Genomic DNA, 22,248 nt, shown 5'->3' with positions numbered 1-22,248 from the left:
TAATACACAGTCATGTATCATTTTGGGAGAGGGGAGGGTGTTGCAAATTACCTTGCAACACCCTCCAAAAATGTTTTTTTTATTATTATTATTATTATTATTATTAAGTGTATGGGGTAGATTTATCAAGCCTTTTAAAATGGAAAAGTGGAGGTGTTGCCCCAATACCAATAATTCCATATTTTTTTTATTCTACAGACCATCTAGAATATGATTGGTTGCCGAGAACACAAAGCAGTTTTACGGTGCAGAAACTATTTGACGAGGTCTAAACTGACCCGAGTGTCATCGTTTGTTAAAAAGAAAAAAAAAAAAATACTCAAAATCACAAATTTAAGGATTCATTTTTATTATTTTCAGATTTCAAACAAACACAGTATAAAGAAACATTTCTACAAGATCAGCAGTACTGTATGTCTTGTTACACTAAAGCTGTATCTTACTGGTCTTTTAGCCCTCGGATAACTGGCACGGTCTGGGTGTTGGTGTGGGCAAGGCAAGAACGCTCCCCATGCAACTGGCATTACAGGTATGAGCACTGTACTCTCCGGCTCATCTCTCGACAGCCAATAACCCTTCTCCCAGCAGAAGATCCACGTGCGGCAGAAGGGTTAAGCAAACATGTGCACTAAACAACTAACGATACGAGTACATGGAGCAGAGGATGTATCGGTAGTCAGCGCTTCGCCAACGGAAGCACCGACGAGATTGGACAAAGGGGGGAAAAGAGAACCAAGCTTGGGAGTGAGCACCTCTAGAGGTGTTGAAAGTGTGGGGGAGAAGGGTGGGTTGCAGGCAAGTTGATCTAGGTGTTAAAAAAAGTAATATCACGGAAAATGCTCACCAAACCCACACAATACCAGACAGGTGATAGGATAAGTTACAATGAGGTTCGTGCACCCCCCTTAGTCACGTCCCCCTTCACTGCATCGAAGGGGTTAATATCTAGCAGTAGAACAGTCATCCCAAATCTTTCACTCCTCCCACTAATTCATGTGCACCTTTTCCAATCTGCTCCAGAATCCCTCCCACCCCCCCCTCCCTTGGCGGCGATCCGGCGATGCTCAGCGGATGGTGTAACGCACGTAAGGGACCTCGACGTCTTCTCCAAGATCATCGTTGCAGCAGAGCTCGAAGACCAGAGCTTTAACGTGTTTCCCGATCTTCTTCTTGGACACTTTTGTGACAATTTCGGTCATCCTAACAAGACAGGAGACAGCACATTACACAAAGGAGGTAAACACCAGTCTCCAGCTATATTTAAGGCATTAATCAGGCCAGTATTGGAACGGGACAGTATATAGTAACTATTATAACTCCTCAGCCAGGTGCATTAAAAGGTCTTTGTACTGTATTAGTTGTGTCTAGCAACCTGACTTTATACCTGGACAGAGTTCCACCAGTCTATTTACACCAAGACAAGTGCTAGAAGACCAATCCAATATGGGTGCAACGCAGCACTAACCAATTCTTGGCTAAGTGGTTTTCTAAAAGTGGTGCATTGGGAGGGGTACTGTAACCCATAGCAACAAATCAGATTGTCAGGAGGTGTGTGGAGCCACCTGAGCGTCTGCTCTTGGGTCTCAGTGATAAACCAGTGTCTGCACAGACACTGCAGCTGAAGAACAAGGCAGCAAAACATTTGACTGAGTGCCAATAGCAAACAATTATTTTTTTATTTCTTTGCACAGTTACCCAAGTGGCCTCCACCTCATTATGTCAGCTTAGAGTAGAGACCACGTTGGTTTTCTGCAGTGAAGGGAGAGACTAGGCCCTAGTTCCACACCAGGTTTCTGCAGTATGTGGTATTTCTGTGCACCCTCCTTATGTGTAAACTGCAGCAGAATCACACTGGAGGCCACAGCATGAGCTACAATGCCCGATAGCTGCGTCTCTACCCTATACAGTGTCCCATGGGACAGGGAGGGAAAATACGTACGGTAACTCCAGGCGTTCCTTCAGCTTAGCAGCTTGCATGAAGAAAGAGTACAGCATGGAAACTCCCTGTGACAACATGGTGATCTCCAGCTTGTGTTCATTCTGCAGACAGGACAGACAAATGTTTATGCAAAAAAAATCATTCCAAGTCTTCATAGAACTTGAGAAAGTCAAAAAAAGGACAGGAAGGAATATGCATTCGTTACAATCAAAAACCTATTCCTAAATCCAGTTGACCAACGGAAAAAACCTTGTAGAGTCTACACCTCAGGAAAGCCAACGTCTGTGGATTGCTCACCTTGAAGTAATCCAGGAACTGCTTCAACGTCATCTCGTTTCCATTGTCTTGGATGCCCTTCACTTCAAACCGGTCCCACAGTGTCCATTCATTTTCATAGTACTATTAGAAAGACGGAAGGAATCTTACTGACGTAGAGAGGAGGGGAGGGGTGAAGACGGCCACATCCCAAGACCTCTTACCTTGTGCTTTGGGGCTGCAATGGGCTCCGAGAAGCCAAAGAACGGGAGGGCCAGATTCATAAAACCATTCTTGAAGGATTCAAGTTTCTTGTGTCCCTGGACAATCTTGTACAGCTCCAAACACACCAGTCCCACCACCGCAGCTGTGGTCGTGGCAATGGCAGGGATGATCTTTCCAGCTATCAACTTGCTCTGCAAGACAGAGAGGTCAGAATGAAAATATGAAAACCATAACCAGCAGCCATCAAACTACAGTGCCATTAGACCACCTACCAACTAACCATCCAAGCAGTCAAATGAAAACAACCTTCTAACGCTAGTGGCACCTTTACGCTGCCACCACCACTAACCAGTCCATAACTAGTCCTGTGCCCACCAGATACACTAGCTCAGTTCACACACCTTGTGGCGATCTGCCGGTGGGATGTCGTAGTTCTCGGCTCGCAGGTTCGAAGCTGCCACAATGAAGTCCATGTGAAAATTGGAATCATCGTCCTACGATGGACAACATTAATTATGAGGGAACACCCGGTGTACGAAGGAATGTGCGACCGCAAAACTATTGTTTACCTTTTCAAAGTCGATGGGAAACATTTTGAATCCGCCCAGACTGTCAACAATGGGGAGACCCTGCTTCAGTTCCTCCAAACGACTGTCATCTAGGACATAAAGGAAGAAGGTTTCTTCTGAATCACAGCTTGGATTGTACATCCATACAACAACTGTTACAGGAGACAGCTCCTCCACACATCTAGCCAAAACACTCCCCCCCCAAACCCCTGAAAGAACACACCACTAACGTATGTACCAAGGGAGGCGTGAGCGTTCTGCATCTCCTGGTCCGACACGTGGATTTTTACTCCGGATTTGGGGGTAAACTCTGCCACTTTGACAGTCTTGAGAATTTCTAACAGAGCCGCTCTGTCTGTGGATACAGCGATACCGTAGGATTGTGCAAGGAGGTTAGCAGCAGCCAGGATGTAGTCCACGTGCAAAGGCTGCGGAGGGATGAGAACATACAATGAATTCACTTCCCATCACCTCGGCTCTAATATCAGACACGACCAGACCACGATTTAGAACTTACTGTGTTTCCACTAAAAGTCAATGGGTGAGGACATCTCTTGGGGCCTGACCAGAAAGGAGCACCAGAAGAAGTCAACTAAAAGATGATGGGAGGAACCAAAAAAAACTTTATTAATTGAAGATTCAGAGCACAGAACACTCCACAGTTTTAAGGAACCAAAAGACAACAAGAAGCGCCTAATCGAGAGCACTCACCTGCTCCGGGGGAAAGTTGTGCAGAAGTTGACGGATGTTGTTAGAGTACTGAGTGTGCCAGTGATTACAGGCCCAGGATACGCAGTCTTTAAAGTTCTTGGGCCGGTCCGTAATTAAACTTTTGTACACGGCTTCAATGACCTCCAAAGGCTGAGACCCGGGCAACTTCAAGGTCCTCTCCATGAATTTTGGATCTCTGAGGAACGAAAGTGGAAAAATCAAATACAAGGATATATATATTTTGACTCCACAACCTTTTAGTAGGTCTTTGCAAGTGTTCGAGCACCTCTTCATTGTGGTGGTTGGATTATAGTCAAATCAATCATTTTTAGCCCTAAGTCCAGATGGCAGATGACCACTTTCACTCCACAAAAAAGGCCTTCGCACCTGACATGGCTGATCAGACCAAGAAAGGTTGGCTTATCCATTTTGGTAACACACGTGGCCAAATGAATAACATTCTGTCATTCCAACAGAGTGGCAGGATTGGCGTGTGTTTGGCTGGCTTATAGAGGACCTGCCACTTACAGCAGAGGCAGCCATTGCATGGGCTTAATGAATATTCATAAGAATGTAGCCTATTAATTCACTTGGACCGCGTACCTCATGCATAGAAGTCAGGCCTCACGAACATCACTCAGACAGTGCCTCAGTGATTTAACTGGTTACTAACAAACCGATACTGGTTAATTCCAAACAAGGTCTGACTCCACTTTATGTAGGTTCTACAACGGATTCAAATGTCTCAAGTCAGAAAATCCTATAAACCAGATCTGTTGGGGAGTTGAACGGATCATTTGCAACTGTCAATATAAATTGTCATTACACCATCCATACAAAACTGCTCGAGCAGGAGCTGAGGGAAAGTGATGAGTTTTCATTGGTAACTTACGTTAAATACTGATTGACGTTATCTGCTGGTTGCTTGAAGAGACCTTCAAACTCGTCCCGAGCCCACTGCAAACAAACATAGAAGTGAGGTCAATGTCACTGAGGCAGAAGTGCTAACCACCGAGCCACCGTGCTCCATGATCCAGAACACACCACTGACTAATCTTGATGCCATCACCTCACCTGTAATGTGTGCTCAATGGCGTTGGGAAAGTTTTTCAGGGTACAGATGGGTATGGACTTCTCTGGAGGGTCCTGGCTGGAGCTGTAGGACTCTGTGAGGAACGGTATGACGACCTGGACGTTCCCTTTAGTTCCCAAAGTTCCAGACTCCAGAAGCGGCTTACGGTAGTACACACAGCGGCGGTCCATGTACATCCCTGATGGAACGGACACAAAAATGAATGAAAGGGGAATAACCGGGCAATTACGTCACGCTGACCCCACAAGTAACTTATGACCCAAAGCATTTGCTACCCAGCCATAAGGAAGGTGGATCCTTCAACGTCACCATCTACCCAACTCGTCATTACCACCTATGGTTGTACCAGCTCTCTGGCTGGGAAAAGCCACCAAGACAGACCGTAAAAGCTGCGGAGATAGTTGCAGCTATATATAAAAGACCAACTACCTACAGCCATTAAAATGAAAAATTGCAAGTAACTATTACTAGCTCTACTCACTGGCATCCACATTATCAAGTGCGTTGGCCACTCCATCCAGCGCCTCAAAGAAATCGTCATCATAAACTTTCTCTGTCTCTGTGCCCACGCGGTTCTGGTGCCCAGTGACGTTCAAGTGAGGGTTCATCTGTTTCACCGCTGCCGCCGCCGTTTCGGATTTCATTTTCTGACAGTGGAACGGGAAAACACAAGATTAGTTATACATTACACCAGCAATGTGTCCAATGGTTGGGTGTAAAGGACGGTTTACTAATTACGCTAGTGGACCTTGTTTGGGTTTCCTAATCACCAATACAAGGTGGTAAACTGAAGAGATGAAGGGGCCTTTATCTCACACTCACCGTAACGTCCCATGGTCTGAAGAGGAACTGTCTGTTCAAGTTGGACTTCTCTATAGTGTCCATGTCTGTCACAGTGATCTCTCCGCCTTCTCCTGCCCCCAAGCCAATCATGGCAAAGTTTTTCAGCAGCTCACAGCCAATGGCACCAGCACCAACCTGCACAGATTACCGATATGTAATATTAGATATAAGGCCTTTAAATGGTCACGAGATAGAGCGTCTGCATGCTAAATGACACAAGTCGGTACAACATTGGTCCTGCTCAGATACACAGCGAGATTGCCACATACCAGGAAATACTTCTGTTTGCTCAATTTCTCCTGCAGGCCGGATCCGAACACAGCCGTTTGCCCGTCATAGCGAGACTTTTTCTATAAAGTAGCAAAGCAGAAACAATTTGATGCAAGGGAACTGGAGACCCCCAATCTCTAGTCATTTAATACAAATGTGGCAATAGGCGACTCACGGGGCTGCAGTTCTCCTCCGTCAGCAACGCCTCCTCGTTCTCTTCAGGCAAACATTCTAAGGCATCAAAATACAACCACTGCATGACCGGCATGAACTTCCCCGATAAGGCCTGGAGACAAGAGGACAGTGAGTACGGCCATCAAACAGAGGAGAGATGGAGGATCGAGGGCTGGAAAACCCCATTACCTTCATGGCCTCCTGTGCTGCCAGTCCTCCAACGAAAGCGTTAACAGGGGCAATGTTCCCGGTGGCCTGGAAGGAAAGCTTCTTCAGGAGGCTCTCTTTCAGCTCCTCCTGCTTGGCAGAGCCCGACAGCTTCTCATTAATCTCTTTGGTAAGAGCCAGTACCTCGCTCGCATCAGCCTGGGGAGCGACACGCAAGTATGTCATCTATCTAGATAAACAGAGACTCACGGCGTTGCATGCAAGACCTCGGACACGGCTTTGACCACTCACCTCGTTGCGAGGCTTTGGAAGTCTGCCATTCTTCTTCTGGAAGGCGTGGAGGCCCTGGAACCCCAGGTGCAATTGGGACGGGTGGTCAAACTTGGCAAAGTCTGTTACAAGGAACTCTGGCTCTTCAAGAGATTCTTTTAGGGGTTTCTAGGAGAAGACAGACATTTGTGAGCCAATATTCACCCTATAAAACTGTGGAACACATACATCATTTGTAGAAGATAAATCTTTGCAGTTTGGGGTCACTTACAAAGCTGATCTTTTTCGGCATTTTGACTTGGCTGACAATTCCACCGCGAACGTAGTCTGAGAATTTGGTTGTATCGCAGATACTGAATGTGTATGGTCCTGTGGGGAAAGAATCAATGAAAGAATGATGATACATGGGAAGTACCCCACTATGGGGGGGGGGGGGGGGGCGTCTTTCGAAGGGGGTAATGTGGACCTGAAGCTTACCTAGTACTTTTATCTCCACTGGATCATAGTTGTTCAGCTCAGTCATGCCTTGGATTTCAGTGAAAGTTACAAAGTCGCCACTTTCAAAGCCGTGACGGGCCTCATCCAGACAGGTGACCACACCAGGGTTATCCTAGCAAGACAACAGTCTATCAAACATGTCCAATTGCTGGGTCTTATACTGAATTTTTTACTACGATATCAAACCATCAATTCACAAAGTACAAGCGACATCAATGTGCCTTGTGTCTCTGGCTTCTAGTGAATGGACAGGCTAAATATTGGCTCAGCAATGATTTCCTGACAATATAACATAACTATGTACATCACACCCAAGCTTGGAAGAGAAGGAGTCTTACCCAGGGCTGGGAAGACACATTTTGGAGGCTGGGGTCAATTTAAGAAAAATCATCATTGTGTGTAACATGTACACATTCTAGTGCAGATGTAAGTGTCTCGCACGAAATGGGGAGGTGTGTGTTTATTTTGTATCCATAGAGATAGATTTACTGGTGGTTATAGGAACACTGGCAAATCGACTGCAGCCAGTTAGCAGGCACTAGTGTATGTGTGTAGCTTAGATACCTTTGTGATCATGGAAATCATGGCACTTAGAGGCTGCTCTCCATTGGGATCCAACACAACCATTTCATCACCAAAGTCACAAAACAGCTGCCTGTAACAGAGGAGAAAGTCAAAGCACAATGAGACGAGAGGCAGCACATAACATATATTGACTTAGTCCTTCTCCTGTCCTCAGACTATACCCACCACCACTTTACACGGCTCATTGTGACATTCACACTACAAAGGATCGGAGACCACCACAGCCGTCCCCCTGACTGCGCCAGTCTGCGCAGTACACACATCAGCACACTTGCCATACATCACTCACCCAAACAGACCCCGGGTGTCTGCCACGATGAACTTGATGTTGGTTCGGTGGCAGAAATCGTCAACTCGCAGCTGTTCCTCCACCGTTGAGCTTGAGAGAATCACCAGCTGAGGAAAGAGGAGACTTTGAGGCGGTGGACGGGGAGGAAAGGATTGCACGGACAAAAGATCGATACATTAAGGGGATGTTCATTTAGTCCCTTCTAACAAACTTTGTCAGAAGATCTGTTATTTTGAAGAGCTGCTTTTCTGCTGAGTGGAAGATCACTGTCTGTAACTCACTAAACAGTTATTAAACAACTGCTCAATTACTAGAGTGTCAGTGAAGAAGAGAGAGACTTCTATAAAAGCCCTTTTCTTCTTGCATGAGCCGTTTCACGGCTGGCCCTAAACCAGTGGCTATCAGTATGCACCACGTACACATTTCTAATTGTCAGCACTGTCTGACCATATATCCTTCTGCCACCACTCCCTCACCCCATATTAAAGGCCTAACGCCTGGGCGGCAGATAAAGCTTGAGCTTTAAATCTGCTTGTGCGACACCCTCTAGACAACACCCATTCATTTCAACAGGAAAGTATGTTAAAACAACAGAACAAAAACAAATTTTACCTGTAGCTGCAAACACAGCAGTGATGACACAAAGCCAATTTAAAGCATTAAACATGTTACATTTGCCAACGGCACAACTCCCGTCCATTTAAACAAGACCGAAAGTCTAGCCAGAAAAGAAAAACCCCCTCTTATTTTCACACCTCGTGCAGAACACAATACAGCAGGTGCAGATGTAGTCAGCCATTACAGCCCGAGGGTACAGCTGGTGGCTGCGTATGGAGAAACCATCACCACAATTTTCAAACTTAGTCACAGCACAGAACAGTCTTCCTTTAACCCATTCAGACCCTAGTCAGTCTGTAGGTTAGGGAATTTAGACTGTAAGCTCCAATGGGGCAGGGACTGATGTGAGCGAGTTCTCTGTACAACCCTGCGGTATTAGCGGCGCTATATAAATAGATGATGATTTATTGTCGGAAGTATATATATATTCCCCACAGCAGCAGACAACGCCTTATATTCCAGTAATGTGTTAGCACGCTGGGTAGGACCAGGATCTTTTTCCAGCAGGGTAAATCAGTCATCACACAGAAATGGCGGCACCGGACAGCGCCGTCTAGGAACGGTTGTAATGCAAATTTGCCTCTTTAAACTAGACCTTGGTGTGTGAAACATAACTGTTCTGGTTTACCTGAAAACCCCCAGCCCGGGCACCAGGCCTTTGTGATGGAATAATATGAGAAAAATAATAATGTCATTTAGAAGGTCCCCTCATCTGTCGATCAGCAGATTATACTGGCAATAAGCACTCCAACAAAACAAAGAACGGTTTTATTGAACACATTTACTTTATTCTGGACTTGGGTACAATATTAAATAAAACTGCCGCTGAGTAGTGTAAAAGACGCTTTTTACACAGATGATTCAGGGTAAGGATTACAAAGTGAAAGGGATTCTTGTGTTTGTTTAACAGGGGAACTCCAGCCTGAGAATGGATTGTGTGCATTATCTCGGGAGGGGACAATGAATCATACAACAGGTTTATGAGACACACAGAGACAAATCTCCATAGATTGCTACAGTCCCGACTAAAGTCTTCTTGCACAGCGGATTGCTGCACTACACTAAATGTACACCAGACAGGACTTAACGCAAACTCCAATGACCCCTCACGCCTAAAAACACAATGACATCGCCTCACCATAGAGGTCAGCAAACTGAACGACAGGAATGTTTCAGAATAGAACGCAGTAGTCATGTACAAGTGGCACCAACCAACCAATAATTAACACACAACATCAAAACGTTGAATTACAGTGGAGAGAAATTGCCAGACCTGACCCTATGGAGTGAGTGACCCAGGTAGAGTTGCTTATTACTAGGTGTGCAGTCTGCATTTTAATGCTTATGGTGGACGGCATACAAGTACTTAAGCCATAAAAGAATGAGGTCAATATCCGAGCACTACAGAAATCAAAGGATGGGTAACAACATTACCCCAGTGCCAGAGAAAGCAACAATAAGTGTGATAGGAATTAAGCAACACGATAAATTAATTTGTTAATAAAGAACTACCGCTGAGTACAATGACCGCTAGCTGAAGCCCCACGGTTAGGAGGACCAGCAACAAACTGCAGACAAGAGATTACAGCGTGGGAAGGGTCCTCTTGTCCTAATAAGAGATGGTGAACGTTAACAACTTGCTGATTCTGTATTACAAAAACGCCAGGTCCCAGGGAAAAAGTAGGGGCTCTGGCTATGGGGGGAGGGCACATTAGTACTAGCTCAAGGGTTATAAATTGGCAGGGGGCATTGGATAGACTCCTGTGCCACCGCTGCTCCAAGTGTTTAGGTGAAATACCAGGAGGAACTCCTGCTGCTAAAGGGTCTTCTTGTGGGACCAGAAAACCCCCAAACACCTGTTCTAAAGAGAGTTCTAAGACGTACAAGGGCCGCCTCTCAAAAGACAAAACAAAGATTGATAGGAATAGGCTTAACGCCAGTCCTCAGAGACCGCAAACAGATTCTAGATATGTCCAGAGCACAGATTTAATAATTAGTTATCGACTTAAATAAACCAATGGCACTAAATCCACCTTTGGTCCTGCAACGAGCTGTGATACCATAAACTACATGCGAGAGTCTCTTAACTTATCAGCATTTTGCTGCATATCCTGACCAATACAAACAAAATAATAATCGCTGACATAACAAACACTAAATATCTAGTGTTGGCTCTTTCACAGATTGTTAGGCGGAAGGCACTTCTCTATCTGAGCCAGCAGAGATTGTATGACAATCCCTTACGGGCCTACACTGTGTTTCGGGGCATTGATATGCAGCGATAGCACTATAACAACTTGAAATGTCAGCTCTTTGACTCCTCTACCACACCATCCTAGAGGTATCCTGGCTTCAGCTGATTGTACGAGCAGAGAGGGAAGATCGTTTTACAGTTCTTATATAAATGGTCCTCATTATTCCCATGGACACATGACATTTGCTGTAATTTTTTTTTTTAAAACGGTTTTCTATTTCTACAATTACCCACAGAACAACTTTAATAAAATGTTTGTTGCTTCTGGCTGTTAAATTAAGGATGAAATATAACAATTCTACATACATTAGTGAGTGCGGACAAATAAGACATTCACATATCAAATGCGGATAAGAGACATCCGGATTCGGACTTCCTGTGCCGTACCTGAAAGCCGGAGAGGAACTCCTCGGTCAGGGGGCTGGTGGAGGCAGACACAGGTACGTAGGTGTTCAGCTCAGCCAGTCTCGGGTGAGATACCTCTGCACGATTTTTGCCAATGTCTCCCTCCCGGAGGTAGAACTGTGAGAGGAAACAAAAAAAATTGCTGATTCATTCCAGACAAACAACGAGCTCATCATCATTGGCGAGGAGACGTCTTACAGTGGTCTGGTTACCTGAGAGGATAGATCTCCCCACTCTGTGTTGGCCTGGTCATGAATGGTGACAGACTTCACTCCCCCCAGGATAATGTTCTTTGCGATCTCCACTCCGAGGCCGCCCATGCCCGATACGAGGACATTGGAGTTCTGCATCCGCTTCATTGCTTCATGACCCAACACATAGCTGAAAGATCCAACCAGCATTAATGGAAGGCAGCGCTATGCCTACGTAAGGTCTCTCCTCTTAGCATATAGACAGAGCAACCTGACAAGTCTATGGAAGCTCACCACACACAGTTCCATCTCTACCTACCTCATCACAAACCATCCTCTACTTGGCCACCAGGTTCAATTCCTTGTCTACCACACACAACTACACAAGCTGTTCCTTGTCTCTTGCACACACCAATCGCTTTATTTTAGGTCTTCAGACACTTTTTAGCAACAGGAAAAGGCAAAATCCATGCTGACAACTGAATAAAACCCCGTACCCGTCCCTATTCCAGAATCTCTTATGGTTTATCAGTTGGGATGAGACAAGCAAAGAACCCAGAAAGGTATAGATGGAGATGCAATAGGAACCAGTCTGTTAAATCTACAAATAGCTCACGGCTGTTGGCCGACCCGAGCATTAGACTAGATTACCAATAGCCCGAGGAGGACGACTCCGGGACTGACCACCATGGCAGTTCTGCCTAACAAGGACAGTTGCAGGTTTTCTGGCCTTTACCCATGCTATTAAACAAAGGACCACGTATAGGCCAAGGATGTGTGTGACGGGTAAAAGCTTTTATATTGCTATTTTTTCTTCCTTGTGCTACGCAGCAAAGTGCATACTTACAGCTGACGCGAGTAAAGCCCCTCATCGATCTCTGCATCATTCCCGTTTCGAGCCATGCCCTGCAATAAAACGGTAACGTTAGCAGCTACAGCAACAACGGATGAACCGTGAAAAGACAGCAGGCGGGTAGGAGATGGACACTTACGTTGGCTGGCGTGGTCTGTCCCGTGCTAACAGAATTGGAGGATGAGCAGTTTGAACCCGTCTTTGTATCAGATACGGCCACGCGACGCTTCTTGGACTGCGGCGAGCTGGACATCTGACCAGGAGAAAAGGGGGGGGGGGGGGGGGGGGGGGGGGGACAACAAAGACTGAGTTACAAGACTGACAGGTACAGAACCCACTGGTAGCCACAAGGCTTTGTGCTTTGCCTCACACAGTAGCTTCCAGATGGTACAGACATCATAAAACACTAAACAGATAACACAGCACAATTAAACTGTTAAAGTAAGGAAACATGACCCATAACAACAAGACTGATCTAAAGGAGATTTGCATCTTAAGAAGCCTTTATTAATATAGATCTAGCAGAGGTCAGGCCAACCTGCGACTCTCCAGGTGATGTGAAACTACAAGTCCCAGCATACCTTGCCAGCCATCAGATGGCTACCTAATGGCACAGCATGCTGGGGCATGTAGTTTTACAACACCTGGAGAGCCACAGGCTGACCAAGCCTGGTATAGGAAGTTTCACTGAATTTTGTTTATACTTATCAGCTGTGCCCTTATCTCAGCAGTTCTTGTGTCCTTGTGCATGACTACTATACAGAAGTATTGGATAACTGTATCCAGAGACCATCAATCGTCCCGAAGCACAACATAAATGACCTTATGTCATAACACACAATTGCTTGTCAGACCCGTTTATATACTTTCACCAGTGTCAAAAACACATTGAAAAACCACCAGCGTGAGGCCTTATACCGTTCACTAAACCACAAGCTCTCCCACACCATGTATGTGCAGATATCAGTGTCCATTCCAGCTATTAACCAACTGCAGATAGTGTTATAGCCCAATCTAATGAATTAAGGTAACTGTCTAAATATTTTCTTTACATTTCCCAAGCAGCAGTACGAATCAGAGAAGCAAAATTCATACCCCACACATACAACTTCCATGTGTTTCACATCCAAGAATGCTTTATAGAAATCTTATCTGAAGGTTTGGGGACTAGTAAAAACATAACCATAAGTAGGGACAATACCCTGTTGAATTACTTCAGACACTGATACACTGAGAGAAAAAAATGGTGACTCTCAGGAAATGGAAAATTCCTACCGGGGACCCACATCACACCCACTTGCTCCATGGAGGGGAGGCAGTAACGGTACATACACACTGGTGGCAGAAATCACATGTTTAACATACATTTTTTCATGAATACGAAAATAAGCCATTGTCCCAAATGGTAGAGCTCAGCTTATTTTTAACGCATCTTGTTCCACTTCAGTGTGTCCAACGCATGTTACCGAGGTGAACGCCATTGCCCATGTACCCTCAGTGCTTCATCAGAAGATTAATCACGTATATATGTTCCCCTTCTTTAAAGCATTCGTCACCATTGTCGATGAATAGGTCGCAAAACACAAGATCAGAGTATCGTGTGATCTATCCATAGAAAATAACCCTTTACCCTAAGAGGGGGAGGAAAAGCTGACATATGGTACCTACTCGGGGAATAGAAAGTAGAAGTGGAAGCTGGAGAGGATGGCAAGTAACCAGAAACCAAGCTCTATGCTGCTGGACTCTATACTAATCATTTACCAACCAGTTTTAAAATGAATAAAAATGTAATATTAAACCGACATTCTGACTACACTCCCTGGTATCATTAATCATCATATCTCCTATACTACTAATGCATGTATCATCAGCACCCCCCCCCCTGCAATGACACAGTAAGACAGGACAGGTGCCTAGAGGGTTAATCAAATCCAGGAAAAGAAACAGAGCTCTGGGTGGCGACCGGCGTCAGGTTCGCACAGCACACACCCAGGACGAGAATCTATTATGTAAAAATGATATGGCAGAAATTAAAAGTCCACATCCTCCGTGCTCAGTCCAGCATCTGCCGGCATTTAATACGAATAGAAAGTGGGTGAACATTACACCATGCATGAAATATAAATAAACTGGACCTATACACACACTGTTATACAGGAGTACAGCAAACTGGAAAACAAGTCATGCACAAGAAATTCAGTGTGAAGTGGGAATATTATATCGCTATATAGACACTATAGTGTATGGATATTAAATTATAGACTATATACACCTATATATTGCATAGAAAGCTGACCACCCCACATACAGACCACCCATACATTGTGTGTATAGTTTGATAATGAAATATATATATATATTTTAATTAGTGTGTGTGTGCCTGGTTTGTATGTATTCTAATATTAATATATATATATTATTTGTGTAAAATATATAATATATTTATTTTACACAGATATATATATATATATATATATATAACTGTAAAATAAATATATTATATATTTTACACAAATAATATATATATATATATATATATATATATATATATTAATATTGGAATACATACAAACCAGGCACACACACACTAATTAATATATATATATATATATATAATACACACAATCAGTTTGGATGACTAAGTGTCAGGAGATCTCAGACTGCCGCTCACGTGACAGTGATCCGGGTACTTACAGGTAACCCCCCTACCCGAACACCCCCCTCAGCCACGTCCCAGCCCGCAGCACTCACCAATCCCCCCGGGGCGCGCCCCGCTCTGCTCACTGACTCCCTCACACACCCGGCTCCGGCCTAACACACAAAAACAAGATGGCGGCCGCCCGGAACACGGCAGAAAAAGAGCGCAGCGCGCCCGGCCCCACTAATATACGGCAGAGGCGGGGCCTGGCCTCCTCCAATGAGCGGCGGAGGAGCAGCAGCCGGACCCCGCCTACCCGCGTCCTCTCTGACAGCGTCCAGATCACGTGCCTGCGTGTCAGAGGGCCGGCGGATAGACAGCCAGGCGGGGTCGCGCCTGAGGGGGCACGAGCACAGCTGAAATGGCGCTGCGTTCCACGGTGGAACGCAAGGACCGTTATCCCTCAAATATGGCCGCCTTCGTGGGCACGTGACATAACGGCTGCGCAGATAGACATATCCCACGTGTGAAGAAGTGATATATATATATATATATATATACACACACACACACATTTTTTTTTTTTAGATCACCATTTCATTACACACTATATGGCATCCCACGTCATATTATGTACTCTAGATCACGTCCAATTCATTGTTTACCATATGTCACATTATATTATAGATTCTGTATTCCATCAATACAGTGTGTATTTTATATATTGCATTTCCAGCTCATAAAAAAAAATTACACAATCACATTTGAAATCCATTATATAATTTATATCACAAAACCAATGTTCCATATCGCTTATAATGTAGTTTTACTAGAATATGCCCAGTCCAGTTATGCACCAGTTCATGATAGACTCAACATAACATATCCAGTCCCTTATATACTCAATACAGTCCAGTGCATTATAGATTCCATATAAAAATTGCTCATATAATAATAGCCTATATCAGTGTTGGCTAACCTGTGATACTCCAGTGAAACTACAAGTCCCAGCATACCCTTCCAGCAATAAGCTGCTATATATATATATATATATATATATATATATATATATATATATATATATATATATATATATATATATAGGCAAAGCATGCTGGGAGATGTAGTTTCACAACACCTGGAGTTGTCACATGTTAGCTAACACTGGCCTATATCAAAACTGATCAGCCACAACATTAAAACCACTGACAAGTGAAGGGAATAACATTGATTATCTCGTTACAATGGCACCTGTCATGTAGTGGGATATATTAAGCAGCAGGTAGCTCTTGAACTTGATGTGTTGGAAGCAGGAAAAATGGGCAGTGTAAGGATCTGAGTGACTGTGACAAAGGCCAAATTGTGATGTCTAGACGACTGGGTCAGAGCATCTCCAAAACAGCAGGTCTTGTGGGGTGTTCCTGGTATGCAGCATTTAGTACCTACCAAACGTAGTCCAAGGAAGGACAACAGGTGACAGGGTGGTGGGTGCCCAAGGCTCATTGATGCGCATGGGGAGCGAAGGCTATAGCCCGTCTGGTCCAATCCCACAGAAGAGCTACTGTAGCACAAATTGCTGATAAAGATAATGCTGGTTATGATAGAAAGGTGTCAGAAAACACTGAGCATCACAGCTTGCTGCATAGCCACAGACCAGGCAGAGTACACCCCTTCATGGCAGCGGTATTCCCTGATGGCAGTGGCCTCTATCAGCAGGATAATGCACCCTGCCACACTGCAAAAATTGTTCAGAAGTGGCTTGAGGAACATGACAAAGAGTTCAAGGGGTAGATTTGGCTTCCAAATTCCCCAATTCTCAACCATATCAAGCATCTGTGGGATGTGCTGGAAAAACAAATCCAAGCCATGGAGACCTCACAGGAGTTAACGGATCCGCTGCTAATGTCTTGGTGCCAGATACCACAGGACACCTTCAGAAGCCTTGTTCATGCCTCAACGGGTCAAAGCTGTTTTGTGGGCACAAGGGGGACCTACACAATGCTAGGCCGGTGGTTTTAATGTTGTGGTGTATATACCATCTCTGGCACACAGTGTTGCATTTACCACCCACCAGCCTTGATGCAGTGTTATTTCATCCACTGTACATTATATTCCATACAGCACAGAGCCCACGGAGCACCTCTAGCCTCTATGGCACAGAGCCCACACAGCACCCCCCAGCCTCTATGGCACAGCACCCCCCAGCCTCTATGGCACAGAGCCCACACAGCACCCCCCAGCCTCTATGGCACAGCACCCCCCAGCCTCTATGGCACAGAGCCCACACAGCACCCCCCAGCCTCTATGGCACAGCCCACACAGCACCCCCCAGCCTCTATGGCACAGCACCCCCCAGCCTCTATGGCACAGAGCCCACACAGCACCCCCCAGCCTCTATGGCACAGCACCCCCCAGCCTCTATGGCACAGCACCCCCCAGCCTCTATGGCACAGCACCCCCCAGCCTCTATGGCACAGAGCCCACACAGCACCCCCCAGCCTCTATGGCACAGAGCCCACACAGCACCCCCCAGCCTCTATGGCACAGAGCCCACACAGCACCCCCCAGCCTCTATGGCACAGAGCCCACACAGCACCCCCCAGCCTCTATGCCACAGAGCCCCCCAGCCTCCATTCTCTATGGCACAGAGCCCCCCAACCTCCATTCTCTATGGCACAGCACCCCCCCAACCTCCATTCTCTATGGCACAGAGCCCACACATGGCTGCACATGATCTCTCCTACCCCGGTGCCAGCATGTAGTCTCTGTGGTGCCAGCAGCCTCCTATCACTCACCCGGCGCCCCCAGCCCCAGCACATGTCCCGCACGGCCCCCACCCCCTTCCTCTACCTGCGAGCGGTTATCACACAATGAAGCGTCGCTGTCCCTCGCCGGCCGGTCCTCCATGTCTCCCGCGTCGCCCGTTATGACGTCCATAGACCGGCGCATGATTATGACGTAGATAAAGTTTGGAGCTGTCTGAATAATGTCACTTCTGAGCGACCCCCCCCCCCCCTTGAGTGTGAGGAGGAGGGGCAGAAAGAGGGGCTGTAACTGGGGCTCCAATGTTACTTATAGTCATATGTGAGAGGAGGAAACAGCGGGGTGTAAGGGGGGAGAGGGGGTTATAGGGTGTAAGCGGGGTACTGGTTGTTATAGGGTGTAAGGGGGGTACTGGGTGTAAGGGGGGTTACAGGGTGTAAGGGGGTTATAGGGTGTAAGGGGGAGAGGGGGTTACAGGGTGTAAGGGGGAGAGGGGGGTTACAGGGTGTAAGGGGGGTCACAGGGTGTAAGGGGGAGAGAGGGGGTTACAGGGTGTAAGGGGGTTATAGGGTGTAAGGGGAGAGGGGGGTTACAGGGTGTAAGGGGGTTATAGGGGGAGAGGGGGGTTACAGGGTGTAGGGAAGAGAGGGGGTTACAGGGTGTAAGGGGGTATTGGGTGTAGGGGGGAGAGAGGGGGTTACAGGGTGTAAGGGGGAGAGAGGGGGTTACAGGGTGTAAGGGGGAGGGAGGGGGTTACAGGGTGTAAGGGGGAGAGGGGGGTTACAGGGTGTAAGGGGGTTATAGGGTGTAAGGGGGAGAAGGGGGTACTGGATGTAAGGGGGAGAGAGGGGGTTACAGGGTGTAAGGGGGAGAGGGGGGTTACAGGGTGTAAGGGGGAGAGGGTGGTTACAGGGTGTAAGGGGGAGAGAGGGGGTTACAGGGTGTAAGGGGGAGAGGGGGGTTACAGGGTGTAAGGAGGGTCACAGGGTGTAAGGGGGAGAGAGGGGGTTATAGGGTGTAAGGGGAGAGGGGGGTTACAGGGTGTAAGGGGGAGAGAGGGGGTTACAGGGTGTAAGGGGGAGAGGGGGTTACAGGGTGTAAGGGGGGTTACAGGGTGTAAGGGGGTTATAGGGGGAGAGGGGGGTTACAGGGTGTAAGGGGAAGAGAGGGGGTTACAGGGTGTAAGGGGGTATTGGGTGTAGGGGGGAGAGAGGGGGTTACAGTGTGTAAGGGGGAGAGAGGGGGTTACAGGGTGTAAGGGGGGGTACTAAGGGGGAGAGAGGGGGGTAAGGGGGATACATGGTGTAAGGGTGCAGGATGTAAGAGGGGTTGGGCAGTATAATCGGAGTCAGTAGAACAGGGGTACATGAAGTTTGCAGCACAAGGTAACTAGGAGGGGTAATGTGAGAATGGGGTACAGTACACCCCTTCCTCATTTCCAGTCAGATTCTGTTGTGATCTGTGCCCCAATCGTCACTTATTGTATATAGGGGTTTCATAAACATACAGCATGTTCCTCTAGAAACCACCTGATAACAACACACTGATATTTCTCCAATCTTACAAGCAGGGTTCAGAGTGCTGGACAGCCCTCTTCATCTCCCCTAAAGGTTGGGGTAGGATAGGCTATAAGTGATGAGGTGGGTTTTTCGAAAGCACTTGTAAGACTGAAGGAAGGGGGGCAGTTTGAAATGAATTTCGGAGGGAATTACAGAGCGGTGCTGTGGATGAGGAGAGGAAGTTTAGTCTCGCTTTGTAGAGGAGACACTAGTGACAGGAAGGGCAGATAGGAGGAGGTTGCAGTAGTCAAGGTAAGCGATTATGACCTAAAAAGAAAAGGATGTATTTTGGCAATTCTCCAAAGGAGGAGACGAAATTGCGTAAGAGACTGGATGTGATGACACCAAGGCAGTGGGCGTGTGGAACTGAGGCGAGCGTGTAGTTGTCAACCATGAGAGAGAGACAAGGGGAGGTCTAGTGACACTAGGTGAAAAGCTGATGAGCTTCAATTTGGACATATTGAGCTTGAGGTAGTGCTGAGACATCCAGGAGGAGATGGCAGAGAGGCAGTTGGACACTTGGAATAAGAGTGGAGAGAGATGTCATGTGTGGAGAGGTATAGAGATAGTGGAGCCGAACAGGAAGGGAGTGTGAGTCAGAAGTAGATATAACAAAAGAAATAAAGACCACTGGGAGAGATCATGAGAGTGGGAATGGTGGCTCGGTGGTTAGCACTTCTGCCTCACAGCACTGGGTTCATGAGTTCGATTCCCGACCATGGCCTTATCTGTGTGGAGTTTGTATGTTGTCCTCGTGTTTGCGTGGGTTTCCACTGGGTGCTCCGGTTTCTTCCTACATTCCAAAAGGTAATTTGGTAGGCGGTGCAAGAAATGTTTGCATGGAGGGTGATTGGATAAGAGAGGACATGAGGGATGATAGTCGAGAAATTGGGTACAGGTGGCTGAATTGGCAGAGAAGTTGAGGCGGACAACAGTGACAAAGGAAATAGCAATCAAGAGTGGTGTGAGGAATAAGTGACTGCATAAAGGAGAGAGTGTACAGCAGCAAGTACTTTTTTTTTTTTTTTGCCAGTTGGTTCTGCAAGGTCAGGAATCTCTTAGTAATAGTCTGTAATTTTTTTATTCTGAGTTGATTGGGGTTTCAGTTGGCATTCTGGAAACAGGACGGTGCATGCCTCTAGATTGCAAATAGAATCACGTAAATATAGCCCGATGCTAGTAAGGAACTGATCCACCTCCTAGGTTATAATAAGCTGCGCTGAGGAGCATTATTACCTGCAGTGTGCTTTAATACAAAGAAACAGAGGCACTTTGTTTCGGGGTCTGGCCCTTTCCCTAAGTTTACACTTTGCGTTCTTCCCTACATTTGAAATTTCAAAAAGGGGGTGTGTCACTGTCACAATGGGTGTGGTCACGTCCTTGGGGGCATGTATAGAGATTTGAAGCGCTAGGCCGAGGATACTCCCCTGACACTTCAATTGTGTTTAAGCACAAACGGAATGCTCAGGGAGAACTAGCTGTGTGGCTCAGTTAACTGGGTATAAGTTTCTGTCATGCCCGATAGACAGCTCCTAGCATGCTGATTGGTGGATAATTGGAACTATTCACCAACCAGCATGCAGGAGACAGCAAGGGGCCGCTGGAGATCAGGGATGTGCATTTTTATCATTAACAGATTGGACGGAGGCTACATTATAAATCCACCAGATCTGGGTTCAGTATACTATATCCACCATAGGTCTGGGTCTGCATTTTATCACCAACAGAGATTAGGGAGTGAAATACATTTAAGGTCACCAGATATCCAAGGTTTGTATTTAATCACTATCAGAGATTTGGGTTGAGGGCTGCATTATAAAGCGAGCAGAGATGTTGGTGGTGAGCCAGATATATGTGGTGGGCTGCATTATAAAGCCACACGTTTTTACAGTATGTATCTTATAGTGGCCCCCAGAACAGGGTTGACGTTGCATAGTAGTCACTAAAATGTATTGTTTTAACTAGCGGTTGCAAGAATGCTCTCTGTATTGTATAGAGGCCACTAGAATGCTCTCTGTATTGTATAAATGTCAACAGATGGCTCTTTTTTTGTATATTGTTCACAGTGTTCTCTTTGTATTGTATAATTACAGGAATGCTCTATATCATACAGAGATTGCTAGGATGTTCCCTGTATTGTATAGAGCGCATCAGAATGGTCTCTGTATTGTATAGAGGCCACTAGAATGCTCTCTGTATTGTATAGAGGCCACTAGAATGCTCTCCGTATTGTATAAAGGTCAACAGATCACTCTCCTTTTTTTGTATATTGTTAACACTGTGCTCTCTGTATTGTTTAATTACAGAAATGCTCTATATCATACAGAGATTGCTAGGATGTTCCCTGTATTGTATATAGTGCACCAGAATACTCTCTGTATTGTATTGAGGTCCCCAGAATGCTCTCTGTACTGTTTTATCATTATAATATTGTATAGAGATCTGACCATAAGCTCTGACGTGCAGGGCCCTATCATCTTCTGTCTTCTTGTCTGCTCCACTGCTTCTACCTCTCCGTCCTTATATTATACCTCTTGTATCTTCTGTATGACACGTGTTTGTTATATACCTTACCTATTATGTCTTATGTAGTTTTATGGTTAACTTTTTGCTATTCTTGCATTTGAGTGTCCTGGATTTTGCCTGTTGGTCCTCTACGGTTTTGTAATATGCTAAACTTCCCCATGGAATGCAATGCAGAATTTTGTAGCGCCATATAAACGATAATGATAATATAGAGGTCACGAGAATGCTCTTTTTATTGTATAGACTGAAGTCCTTAGAGTGCTCTCTGTAGTGCTCACTAGAATGTTCTATTGTATGTATATTAAAGCGCTCTGTGTCTTGTACAGAGATCTCGAGTGCTCTCTGTATTATGTATCTGTCACTAGAATGCTCTCTTGTACAGATGGGCCGTAGAGTGCTCTGTATATTGGTCACTAGAATGCTCTTATTTTATAAAGGTTACTGCAATGTTCCCTGTATTGTACAGTATATTGGTCACTAGCATGCTCCCTGTATTGTACAGTATATTGGTCACTAGATTGCTCCCTATATTGTACAGTATATTGGTCACTA

General features: G+C 45.9%; 1 protein-coding gene across 3 annotated transcripts; it reads right to left on the bottom strand.

Moving 5' to 3' along the window:
* Positions 1 to 332: 332 nt before the first annotated feature.
* Positions 333 to 17,799, bottom strand: UBA1 (ubiquitin like modifier activating enzyme 1). Of its 3 annotated transcripts, none has more exons than XM_075185544.1 (26): positions 17,699 to 17,799; positions 12,350 to 12,463; positions 12,205 to 12,263; positions 11,379 to 11,547; positions 11,149 to 11,283; positions 7,890 to 7,996; positions 7,580 to 7,670; positions 6,995 to 7,127; positions 6,789 to 6,886; positions 6,539 to 6,685; positions 6,269 to 6,445; positions 6,081 to 6,191; positions 5,905 to 5,985; positions 5,615 to 5,770; positions 5,274 to 5,439; positions 4,774 to 4,970; positions 4,592 to 4,656; positions 3,700 to 3,895; positions 3,506 to 3,580; positions 3,212 to 3,416; positions 2,989 to 3,077; positions 2,821 to 2,913; positions 2,419 to 2,610; positions 2,237 to 2,338; positions 1,940 to 2,040; positions 333 to 1,200 (listed from the first exon to the last, which is right to left on the bottom strand). In XM_075185544.1, the coding sequence occupies exons 1-26, from the start codon at positions 17,795 to 17,797 to the stop codon at positions 1,065 to 1,067; spliced, it is 3,294 nt and encodes a 1,097-aa protein (XP_075041645.1). In that variant the 5' UTR covers positions 17,798 to 17,799; the 3' UTR covers positions 333 to 1,064. The 3 variants fall into 3 exon arrangements, with proteins under 3 accessions (XP_075041645.1, XP_075041646.1, XP_075041648.1); XM_075185545.1 differs by having other exon boundaries at positions 3,227 to 3,416; XM_075185547.1 differs by lacking the exon at positions 17,699 to 17,799 and adding an exon at positions 14,962 to 15,076.
* Between the last annotated feature and the right edge of the window lie 4,449 nt (positions 17,800 to 22,248).

Source organism: Mixophyes fleayi, chromosome 9 (genome assembly GCF_038048845.1).
Source record: "Mixophyes fleayi isolate aMixFle1 chromosome 9, aMixFle1.hap1, whole genome shotgun sequence".
Taxonomy (NCBI): domain Eukaryota; kingdom Metazoa; phylum Chordata; class Amphibia; order Anura; family Limnodynastidae; genus Mixophyes; species Mixophyes fleayi.
Note: the sequence above shows the minus strand (reverse complement) of the source record. Positions and strands in the feature narration are given on the sequence as shown.

Excerpts from the sequence above, each read along its gene's own strand:
- UBA1 (XM_075185544.1), bottom strand. The coding sequence starts at position 17,797 with ATGCGCCGGTCTATGGACGTCATAACGGGCGACGCGGGAGACATGGAG. Across the intron at positions 12,464-17,698 it reads TGTGTGATAACCGCTCGCAG|ATGTCCAGCTCGCCGCAGTC; the intron begins GTAGAGGAAGGG and ends TCTCCTGGTCAG. Across the intron at positions 5,771-5,904 it reads GCAAACAGAAGTATTTCCTG|GTTGGTGCTGGTGCCATTGG; the intron begins GTATGTGGCAAT and ends TAATCTGTGCAG.